Source organism: Epinephelus moara, chromosome 3 (genome assembly GCF_006386435.1).
Source record: "Epinephelus moara isolate mb chromosome 3, YSFRI_EMoa_1.0, whole genome shotgun sequence".
NCBI lineage: Eukaryota > Metazoa > Chordata > Actinopteri > Perciformes > Serranidae > Epinephelus > Epinephelus moara.
The window spans coordinates 1,683,228-1,695,543 of NC_065508.1; the positions used below are offsets into that span (position 1 = coordinate 1,683,228).

At 41.0% G+C, this 12,316-nt stretch overlaps 2 protein-coding genes across 4 annotated transcripts in view; both read right to left on the bottom strand.

Moving 5' to 3' along the window:
* nup98 (nucleoporin 98 and 96 precursor) overlaps positions 1–1,716 on the bottom strand; it is a 43,172-nt gene extending 41,456 nt beyond the window's left edge. For all 3 annotated transcript variants that reach the window (XM_050035113.1, XM_050035120.1, XM_050035104.1), the window contains exon 1: positions 1,550–1,716. The gene's annotated coding sequence lies outside the window, so the exon portion shown is untranslated. The remainder of the gene's footprint in view (positions 1–1,549) is intronic.
* A 7,304-nt stretch (positions 1,717–9,020) lies between these two features.
* Positions 9,021–9,977, bottom strand: LOC126388075 (odorant receptor 131-2-like). Its single transcript, XM_050040967.1, has one exon. The coding sequence runs from the start codon at positions 9,975–9,977 to the stop codon at positions 9,021–9,023; it is 957 nt and encodes a 318-aa protein (XP_049896924.1).
* Positions 9,978–12,316: the final 2,339 nt, after the last annotated feature.

Genomic DNA, 12,316 nt, shown 5'->3' on the forward strand with positions numbered 1-12,316 from the left:
AGTCCGTGGAGGTGCTGCGGTGCTCGGCTGCACAGATAGGAAACCCCTCAGCTGACAGGATGTATCACTCTCTCACTCCGCTCTCTCTTACGCAGGCGCAGAACGTACGTGCTACTTGGCTGTCGGATGTAGTCCATGTAGTGTGTTCAAATGCAACTGACACAGGGCAACATGAGGCGAAGTAGATGACGCAACAGTTGGCTTTCATGCCGCTAGTTCTTTGATGTCGGTTTGGTGTGTCCGTACCTTTATGCTAACATTATTAGCACAAGCCTCGGGCATTTGACATTGTATAAATTAGCTTAGTGACTAGCAGAGATTTCCTCTGCTCATATTTCAGCCTGGATAAATCACACACAGTGTATGGAGGCTTTATTGTCTTCACAATGTATTGTTTCTTATCTGTTAAATTAAAGTAAATAAAAGCTTTTCAGCTTACAGAGGTGCATGTCAGGCTACGGTGTAGGGTACGGCAATTCTATGCCAAGGCAGAGCATATGCCATAGGTACGCCGACTGATTCAATGCAGAAGTATAAATTCCGCCTTACTCTGTCCCCAGTTTAGTCTGTCAGGTGCGTGCAGCATTTCTGACAGGTGTTAGGACGGTGTTGGTCAGTCTGTCTGCTCTGTGTCACATTTTGCTGCAATAAAAATGATAAAAGTCGATGAACAGACTGAAAACTTTATCTCAGGAGGTCATAATGATGTTGACAAAGTTTTCCTTTGGGGAAATGATTTGCATTTGGAAAAATATGGTGATAAATCACAATATATTTAATCGCACTAGTATCACAGGTGCTCTGATGACCCCCCCCCCCCCCCCCATGAACACAACTAAAGCTGTCAGACAGATGTAGTTCAGTCAAAGCACAGTAGTTCCCTCTGAGATGGAGGTGAAGTGTTCACACTCCAGTAAAGCACAGATACCTAGATTAAGTGTTTTACTACAATACCTGAGTAAATGTATTTATTCATATTCCACCACTAAACCAGGTAGAAACTTTGACACTACAGTTTACAGTGCAGACCCCTCACTCACTCCGGGGTATGACTTCCTGCTCCACGTGCAGTGAACCGGGCTGGGCCGTTACACAGAACCGACCCCGCCACGTTAATCCACGTAAATCACAGCATTATTACAGCTAAGTTAGTTATGTGAGTTTAAACCAGTTTGAACCAAACCGTGACTTCACGTTAACGAGTCAGAGCCAGACAGGACCGGTTATTAACCGCGAGTCAACACACGCAGCGACAGCTAACGCTGACATACCGATAGCATCATTTCCGCCTCGGCTAACAACACGTTAGCTTTATTAATTAACCGCCCAAACAAAGCCACGAGAACTCTCCCTTATTAATGTGTGAAATCATACCAACTGAAACTCACAGCACTGCGGGACAAACACCGCGCTGCTGCGGCTACTTACAAGTTACGTGCGTCAAGCTAACGTTAGCCAGCTAGCTTCGTCGCTAACATCCTTAGCGTAAACGTTAGCAAAACAAAAGCAAGACGGACAAAGAACAGTCGTTAGTTTGACGCAGATTTACCTTTAACAGCGGTGTTACTGGTGCTCGGTTCTTTCTCGGTCTCCCTGCAACAGTTTTAAAACCACGGAGTCCAAAATCTTTCACGATAAAAGTCTCTTTAGCGAAACATCGGCAGCGGCCGTAGAGCTTCGTCAACGAGGAGGGAAAACTGTCGAGCGGCAACCGTCACTACGCACTTTCATACGTCATCACCTCTTCTTCTTCTTCGACTTTCTATGGCAGATGGAAAACCAGCTTTCACGCGCATTACTGCCATCAAGGGACTAGAATGTGGATCAGTGGATTGGCAGGAAACCAAATCAAACAAAATAGAACAGAAAGAACTGTATTTATCTCTGAAGGGAAAAACAAAGACAAACAAAAACAGAACAAAACAAACAACAAAACAAAAAACAAAGAAAAACCCCCAAAACCAAACCAAACAAAAACAAATCAAACCACAACAAACAAAAACATTAAAAACACAAAAAAACCAAATAAACACACCACCACAAACAAAAACAAAAAAACAAGACAAACAAAAACATTAAAAACACAAAAAACAAATAAATAAACACACCACCACAAACAAAACAAAAATGAAAAACAAACAAAAACCTAAACTCTATCCAATATTCCTGTTAGTCTTAAGCCGGTTCAGACTATATGACGTTTGCAATAGTCATTAATGCCCCGTTTCCACTGAGCAGTACGGTCCAGTTAGCTTTTTTTCCCATTTCCACTGTAAAAAGTTGTGGATGGTACCAACAGAACCGTTCCTTTCCGTCCCCATGTTTGGTCCCCCCTCTGTTGGGGTACCTAGCACACAGATCTCTAATTGTTATAATATTCTAATATTCATATTGAACAGTCAAATCTGATTTGACTTGACAATTGTTAATCATGTACAGACCTAGTTTCTCCAGATGGCACTGCCCTGGCCTCTAGCATAACAGTCAATATCTTGATCACGATATCCATCCATCCATTTTCTAACCTCTTGAGGGTCGCGGGGGGACTGGAGCCTATCCCAGCTGACATTGAGAGAGAGGCGAGGTACACCCTGGACAGGTCACCAGACTATTGCAGAGCTGACATGTAGAGACAGACAACCATTCACGACAATTTGGAGTCACCAATTAACCTATCCCCAATCTGCATGTCTTTGGACTGTGGGAGGAAGCCGGAGTACCCGGAGAAAACCCATGTTGACACAGGGAGAACATGCAAACTCCGCACAGAAGGGCTCCCACACCTGGGATTGAACCCGAAACCGTCTTGCTGTGAGGCGACAGTGCTAACCACCACACCACTGTGCCGCCCCTTGATCAAGATATGCCACTTGAGAGCTGCAAAATGGCGGCGTAGGCAGCAGACACGTCGCGACCCGCTCTGCTTCATTGAATGTATAAATCCCTCTAAGGGAGAGTACATTGCTAGAACTTTGGGATAAACCATCTTACAGTTGTTCTGAACTTATATTTTATATTTATTCATTTCACTACTTCGGAATGACCAGCAGAAAAGGCTCAAAGCTGGTCAACGATAGCAAACAAGCGGGCACACCTGCGGACAACACCATGCAATCACAGCCCGGCGAGGACGCTCCACCTGCATGGTTTCTTTCGGAAATGGAGAAGGGTTAACCTACTCCAAGACACACGACATGGTTGAGAACCACTTGAGTATAATAAATAAGGTGGTGGAGAAAATACACAGCGAGCATTCAGCTATCAATAAAAAGTTGGCGGATCTTTCAGCTAAACAGACGGAATATGAAGCAACTGCTGTGGATCTACGTGCAGATATTGCCGACTACAAGAAAGAGACTAATGCCGCAATTGAAGAGCTCCGAGGAAAACTTGATGACATGGAAAATAGAGCCAGGCGAAATAACTTATGCTTGGTGGGCTTCCCCGAAGGAGTTGAAGGCGGTGATTGTGTAAGCTTTCTACAGGAATGGCTACCAAAGATCCTGAAAGTAAATATGTCCTTTGAAACTGAAAGTTGCCACCATACCCAGCAACCTCGACCAGCTGAGCATGACAGACCACGGGCGCTGGTTATTCGCCTGCTGTGCAGCAGCGATACGGAGAAAATCCTCGCCGCTGCTCGAGAGCAAAAAAAGTTGGAGTACGGGAACTCCGATGTTATAAAGTGGCTATTGCATGTTATTACAGTTCAAGGCCTGTAGAGGGAGCACCTGTATTTTGCATCTGAGGATTATGCAGTGTGTGTATGGCAGAGTAACACAAGATGGTACCAACAGGTTGTGCCGTGTTATGATGTCGCCTGATGAGTCCTGCAAATAAAGCCAGCTCAACTGAAGATATGTCTACTTCCATGAATGGATATCCGACGATATCACACCACCATCATGATCTTCAGAGATGTGTCCACAGCGTTGTACAAGCAGCGGAAAGACCTGAAGAAACTGCTGCAGGGATGTGACACAAAATACAGCCTGCTCTACCCGGCAACGCTGGAGGACGTTGATCCTTTACCTCTCCAAAATCAGCCGAGACATATCTGCGACAATATCATCCTAAATATTTTTGAGTTCGAGTCAGTACAATAAATAATCCCCGGGCCCGCTCTCTGTAACACTGAAACAGGGGCTGTCTAACTGATTATGGGTGCCACGCAAAGACAAGCTTAGGGCCCCCTGGATCCTGTGTTTGGACACTGGCTATTATCATCCTACAATGGACTATTACTTCACTTTTTGAGTTTGGACATACTGATCCCACAAGGTATGACCCTTTAAATATACTCTTTAAAAAGAAAAAAGAAAAAAAAAGGGTTCTTGCTGGACAATTTACTACAGGTGGTGGGCCTAATAATTTACTTTGGTATATCATTTTGTTTGAAAGAACTGGGCAGTTTATTAGCTATGCTCTACACAGAATGACTCTTTATGAGTCGTAATTGTCTACAGAGTATGAGGGATATTTATTTTTTCTCTCTCTCTCTCTCTCTCTCTCTCTCTCTCTCTCTCTCTCTCTCTCTCCTTTCTCCTTTTTTCCACTTTATATTGACTTTATTGTAGGGAAGAAGTAAGGGGGGGGGGGGGGGGGGGGGTACACAAGGGGGGGAAGGGAAACAATCCAAAAAAAAATTTCCTGTTTATCTAGACTTAACTGTTGGCCTTTTTTTCTTTTTTCTGTCTTTTTTCTTACCCTCCTCCCTATCATTAGGCTATTATTGTTATTATTATTAAAACTAGGGGGCAAAAAGGACTTTTTTTTTCTTCTTCTTCTTTTCATTCTCTCTTCTAATAAGGGAAAGAATTAAAACAACATTATTTACATTATTATTCATTCTATTTTAATTATCAATTTAGTCCCTGCAATGGGCAGTTGTTGGGCTGGAAAGGTGACTTAGATCATCAGTACGTGAAGTATATAGATCGATCTGCACTTCATTAGGAAATGCGGACACATAGATCAGGATAGGGTTATTGTTAATAAAATATCTGTTCTTAATTTTTTGGTTTTTGACATGTTTTGTTGTTTGCCTTATGTCTTTAATATGTTTTTGTTTTTTATATACTTTAAGCCGTCTCTGTTTCACCTTCATCAAATAGATTACTTTGCCAATCTAATGGACGAGTTCTCTCATTGGGTAACAAGTAAGTTATGAATAGTTCTATACGTTATAGATATATGACATGGAATGTTAATGGGTTAAACCAGGCTTTGAAAAGGAAAAAAAAATCTTTATTTTCCATATCAGAGTGCTGATTTCATTTTCTTACAAGAGACTCATTTAACAGTAGCAGAACATGTTAAATTAGGATGTCAATGGACGGGGCAGATTTTTTCTCCTCTTTTTCTCTCAGGCAAGGGGTGTCGTCACCCTGATTAGTAATAAAGTGCCCTTTCAGCAGGATAGAGTAATTAAAGATAAAGCAGGCCGCTATGCTATAGTCAGAGGCTTTGTAGCCTCTGAACCAATAGTTCTTGTAAATGTTTATGGACCAAATTTTGATGATCCACAATTTTTTTATAACCTGTTTTTGAATTTAAATTCTGAGCTTATAATTGGTGGTGACCTGAACCTGACCCTGGATATATTAGATAGATCAGCTACTAATCGGTTCTCTCTTACAGCTGCAGCTAAGATATTAAAACAAGAACTGTCCTATCACAACCTTATTGATGTTTGGAGGTTTCGTAACATAAATAAACAGGAATACTCTTTCTACTCTCACAAACATAATAGTTACTCTAGAATAGATTTATTCTATTTATATGCTGGGAAGGAATATCTCATATCCTCTTGTGATTATTTACCTAGAGTAATTTCTGATCATTCTCCGTTAGTGATGCTTATTAAGCATGGACAAACCACAGTAGGGAGGAAGCAGTGGAGATTTAGCAACTACCTTCTTAATGACCTAGAATATATTAATCTTACAAATACCAATATTGAGACCTTTTTAGAGCTAAACAAACATACTGCTTCCTCGTCAATTATATGGGACTCCCTGAAAGCCTTTTTAAGAGGTCTAACTATTTCATATACATCTAGGAAACGTAAACAGAATGGATCTAAACTAAGCTCCTTAGAATCAGCTATATCTACTTTGGAAAAAAAACATATAGAGACTCAGGATGATAAATATCTACTACAGCTAAACACTAAAAGACTAGAATACAACATCATTACTAGCCATAAAGCGGAGAATGCTCTTTTAAGAACTAAGGCCCAATATCATGAGCATGGAGAGAAGTCTGGTTCATTACTTGCTTGGCAGATTCGAAGGGAAGATGCTAATAGAATAATTTCCTCAATTCAACTGAAAGATGGCTCGATAACTAGGGAGCCACAGCCAATTAATGCAGCATTTACAGAATTTTATAGAACATTATATACTTCTCAAGGGAGCAATTTAGCCTCAACAAAGACTTTCTTACATTCCTTATCTGTCTCTGCTATATCAGAGGAGGATAAAGAAAGTTTAGAAGTTGATATTACTGAGGAGGAGGTTCAAAGGGCGATACGCTGTCTGCCAGGGGGCAAAGCTCCTGGGCAGGATGGATTCCCCATCGATTTTTATGGGAAGTTTTTGCCTAGGCTCCTTTGCCCCTTGGTAGATATGTACAAGGAGACCCTTTATAATGGGAAACTACCCGATTCATGAGAACAAGCATTAATTATTTTGTTACTTAAACCAGGGAAGGAGGCTAATCTTTGTGGTTCTTATAGACCAATTTCCCTATTAAATACGGATTATAAAATCCTAGTTAAAATTATAGCAAACAGATTAGCTCCCCTTATACCTGAACTGGTAGCCATGGATCAAACTGGGTTTGTTATCAACCGTTCTTCTTATGATAACATTCGAAGGATTTACAATATTCTTTATTTTTTCGAAAAAGATCAAAGTGCCTGTTCTCTTTGGATGCTGAAAAGGCCTTTGATCGTGTTGAATGGAGCTTTTTATTTTGTGTTCTTGAGAAAATGAATTTTGGTCCCAGATTTATGGCTATGATTAAAACCCTTTATCAATACCCAAAGGCAGCAATTCTCACTAACTCTGACATTTCAGCTCAGTTTCCTTTGACTAGACGAACCCAGCAAGGGTGCCCCCTCTCGTCTCTTCTTTTTGCTCTGGTAATTGAGCCATTGGCCATTTCAATACGATCAAACCCACAGATCCATGGAGTACTAGTTGGAAATGTCAAACATACCATTTCATTATATGCTGATGACATAATGCTTTTTTTCTTAACTAAGCCTGAGATATCTTTTCCTGCATTGGTTGATTTATTGGAGGTCTATGGTTCTATATCAGGCTATAAGGTAAACAACACAAAGAGTATTATTATGCCTTTCAATTTAGCTGCAGAAGTTATGCCCAAACTGAATATACCTTTTTCATGGAATGATAGTTGTCTAACATATCTTGGTTTACAAATATCTAATGAACTAGACCAGGCATTCTCTCTAAATTATGGTCCACTGTTGAAGAAGGTGGGGCAAGAGTTAGATAGATGGAAAACGCTGCCTATCTCATTAATAGGTAGGGTAAACTGTATTAAAATGAGTGTACTCCCTAAGAGTTTAAACAGTTTGATAACTAAATTTCTACGGCGGGGAAAGTCAGCTAGAATAAAACTGAAAGTCCTCTGTTTGAGCCCATGTGAGGGAGGACTTGGTCTCCCTGATTTGTATTTATATTACTTAGCGGCACAATCAATGGTCATATGGGCTTTTCTGAATTTTCTGAATATGATTTTCTGTAAATACCCTTAAACTTATAAATAAAAAAAGTAAAGATTAAAAAAAAAGATATGCCACTTAAATCTCATATAAAACAAATTTCATAGGCTGCGTTCCTTTAACTGCAAAACATTGCAAGTCCATGAATTTGTTACTTTTAGGCTGGATTATTGCAATTCCTTCTTATCGGATTGCTCCAAGGGTCTCAAAAGAATTTCCAACTGATCCAGAATGTGGCAGCATGTGTGCTGATTGGAACTAAGAAAAGAAATAATATTTCTAAATTTAAGAGTAGACTTCAGACCTTCCTCTTTGATAAAGGTTAGAGTTAGGGCTGGCTCAGGCTTGCCTTGGACCAGTCCCTTGTTAGGCTGATATAGGCCTAGTCTGCTGTGGGACTTCCTATGATACACTGAGTTCCTCTCTCCTTTTCTCTCTCTCCATTTGCAAACATTTGTGTCCCATGAGTCCATGTTACTAACTTGGCCTCTCTCCTGGAGCTCTTGTGCTTTCTCATCTCACAGGTTCCCACGGTTTGGGGTTGCGTCGCAATTCTGAGTCGTAATTGCGTCCGCTGCTGTGGCCCTGCCTGATGCCACACACATGCCACAGTTTACTGCTATAAATTTTGGTTATACATCTACTATTATTTTCCATATATGATTACTATTGCTGCATGCATATACTATCATTCAATTCAAGTTTATCTATACAGGCCAATAAAACAAATCTTAATTTTATATCAGAGGGCCTATAACAATAATAATAGAAACAAAAGTGAATGACGAACTTCAATGGACAATGCAGTTTCTGAGCTTGTAAATTTTTTTATTTTAAATACTTGTCACATTTTGCATTTATTACAACTTATATACTTCATATTTGTACAGATTTTCATTTATTAACAGAGGAAGAGCTCTCTTTCTCTCTCTTTGTTCTGTCTCAATGCAGCAGTTTTAGGTGATCATATTTATTGTATAAGTGTAAAAGGCTGCAATTTACAATATTTAAACTTTAAATAGAAATATTGTGGAGGGAAAAAAACAAGGTGAGATTTTCAGGGTCTGTACTCATCAGGGTGTTTCTGACCTGAGGGTCATTTGAAAGCCAGACTTAAAATTAACTGTGGTCCTTAAGAAGCCCCTGTAAGAGCTTTTTATTTATTTTTTGTTCAGTCAAGTCTGCACTTCTTTTTTGGTCATTATAACCCTAACCCTGTACTACATTTACAAGCACATACAAAGCTTAATCCATTTCATGAAGTCTAACATGAGACCTTGGCTGAGACGACTGAGAGTTTCAGTCGACAACATAGATGGTACATGAGGACAGGTCTGATGGTATGATCTCTTATGCCATAAATGAGAGAACTCAGACATCTGGGGAAGATGATAATACACACATATAAAACAGTCTGGGAGCGCACAAGTGCTATCCTTGTTACAATTCTCGAAAGAGCTATGAGCATTGAGTTGTGCATAGTTGACACGAGACTGAGGCCCAGCTGCACCAGATGAAGCAGCAGTGTGTTACGAGCCTTTTGGGCTGAAGCTTTGTCTGTGAGGGCTGACCTGGCTGCTATTATTACACCGATATAAGAAGAAGTGACTGCCGTACCAGCTGATACAAACAGAAAACAAGTGTAGGCTTTGTCATAATGCTCAGATATTGGGTCAAGAATCATTACAAAAGTACCACAATAATATTTCATCTGCAGACTCTCCAGATCTTCAAAAGGAAAATTTAACAGTAACAGAACTCTTGTGAGGATATTTAGTGAACTGAAGATCCAAACCACAATGATAGCCACTGCTGTGTTTCTGCTGGTGATGATGGTAGAGTGCCTCAGTGGGTAGCACACAGCTACATATCTCTCCAGAGACATCACCACCAGTGTGACAGGAGAGACACTGGTTGTGAGACTAGAAAACAACATGAGAACACCACACACAGGATATGTCAGCCTTATTCTACAAGCAGCCAGTAGGTACAGTATCTGACTCAGTGCCATCTGGATAGTCTCTGTTAAAAGGAGGTTGAACAGAAGAATGTAACGGGAGGTCTCACGAAATATCGTTTTACTCCTCAAGGTGAATAACATGACCCCGTTAACGAAGAGAAACACACAGCATGGTAAAGTAGTCAGAGTGGAAATCATCACTCTTGCCAGTAAGCTCCATCCAACAGTGATGTTGGTGTGAGACTGAGTTGCATAGGACATCTTAGAGAAGCACTGAAGACATGAGAAATTTAACCTGCTGATGTCACTGTCAAATAAAAGCACAATAAATCTCTTCCTGTTATATTGTGAGAACAATGAAAGTCCAACACCCATTAAGCACAGACACCTGTTGAGTCACATCGTCCATCCATCATCTGTGTTTATTTTCATGTGAGCAGAGCTGGTCTGCAGGGTTCTATCTATTCTACACGTCATATATCAGCTTTGCCCGGCCCTAAACCATGTTCACATGACAGCGATCACGTGTCAGCGTGGTTAACATCTTAGTAATAGGTGACGTAATCTCTTTCTTATCATTCCTCAACCCCGTGGTCCATGTCATCAATGAATTACACAGTTGAAACTTGTACATAATTAAGTAATCTTTATTCCTATAGTGCCTCTCAAAACCACAAGTGCACAGAAAACACAGAACCATACAACACAACAATAATTTGGGAGAATTGTCAAACATAGAGGAATAAAACAAAGGTAGAATTACCTCCTTGCCTTTCTACATTGCTCAAGAAAAAAAAAAAAAAGGGAACACCACTTACAGTCACAGCATCACAGAATATCAGGTAAACTTCAGGGATATCAATCTGTCCATTTAGGAAGCACAAGTAAGATAAGATCTTTATTGTCTCCCTTAGGAGAAATTTGTTTTCGACCTGCGAGAGACCGTCCACTGTCACACAGCCACCACATATACAGACAACATATAATTAAAAAAAAAAAAAGTTTAAGTTTAAAAAGTTGACCTTCATTTCCTGTTATTAAGTAGCTTGATTGACGGTGGGATAAATGAAAATTTGTACCTGTTCAACTTATGTCATCATAGTATGATGTATTAAGTGATTGTGAATCAGTTTCAGCTGCTTTGGTGCAAATCAAAGTGACAACAGGTGGAATGGAGAGGCAAAAGCAAGACAAGCCCCAACAGGAAATGGTTTTACATGTGGTGTCCATAGACAGTTGCTCTCTCCTTATCCTTCCTGACTGATTCTTCTCCAGTTTTATCTTCTGCTAGTGTCCTTGTCAATACTGGTAGCATGAGGCCGTACCTGCAGCCCAATCAGGTTGCTCAGGTAGTCCAGCTCCTCCAGGATGACACATCCATACGTGCACAGTCTCAAGAGCATGGAGGAGATACCAGGAGACCAGCCATCACACAAGGAGAGATGGACAGGGTCATAGAGGAGCATCAACCCAGCAGCAGGACCGCTATCTGCTCCTTTGTGTGAGGAGGAACAGGAGGAGCACTGCCAGAGCCCTACACAATGACCTCCAGCAGGCTACTGGTGTGCATGTTTCTGACCACACTGCCACACTGGCACCATTTTTTATGTGTGTCCAGCCTTCCACTGGACTGTAAGGGAGCCGAACCACACTGCCATACCATATCTTATAATGCTTGCTAATACGGCATTGTAAAATGTTAACATGATCTCGGTTTGTACCCCAAACAGCCGCAGCCTCCGAAGAAAGCGGAGCCTCTGTGCTAATCTGTTACACAAGTGGTCGACATGATGGCTCCAGCTCAAATTATTAGCCAACTATAGTCCTAGGTATTTGTATGAGGACACCTGTTTAATTTCATGGTATCAATAATCACAGGCTCATGAGCTACAATTCCCTTAGGGTCAAAGATCATGTCGTTAGTTCTTTTTGTGTTTAATACGAGATAGTTGTTATCACACGAGGGGTATGTCCCAAGTCTCTTAATTTTATACTGCTAACTCCCAACTCCTTACTTGAACCGGAAGTCATTCGAGGTCCGCCATCTTTAAGGCCGTCTCATGTCTCTTATTCCTGCCAGTAAGGAGTTGGAGTTAGGATTACTGCTAATTTATTATGCTGATCTGTTCTGTACGACATCTATTGCACGTCTGTCCGTCCTGTCTATTGCACGTCTGTCCGTCCTGGAAGAGGGATCCCTCCTCAGTTGCTCTTCCTGAGGTTTCTAGGTTGGTGGGTTTTTTTCCCCCGTTAAAGGGTTTTTGGGGAGTTTTTCCTGATCAGCTGTGAGGGTTCTAAGGACAGAGGGATGTCGTATGCTGTAAAGCCCTGTGAGGCAAATTGTGATTTGTGATATTGGACTTTATAAATAAAATTGAATTGAATTGAACTGAGGAGTTAGGAGGGATCTGTTAGGTGCGATGAGTAAGGTAGCATGAGAGGTTCCTAACAGGAAGTCTTTTTCAGCTTGAGGCCCTGATGTATAAATACCCGCCCCCTACATCTGGCTCATTTGAACGGGTTACGGCTTTGATCAGCGAATATAATGTGACTTGGGATGTACGCCAAACGCTGGCTCCGTTATGCAGCAGATCCAGCTG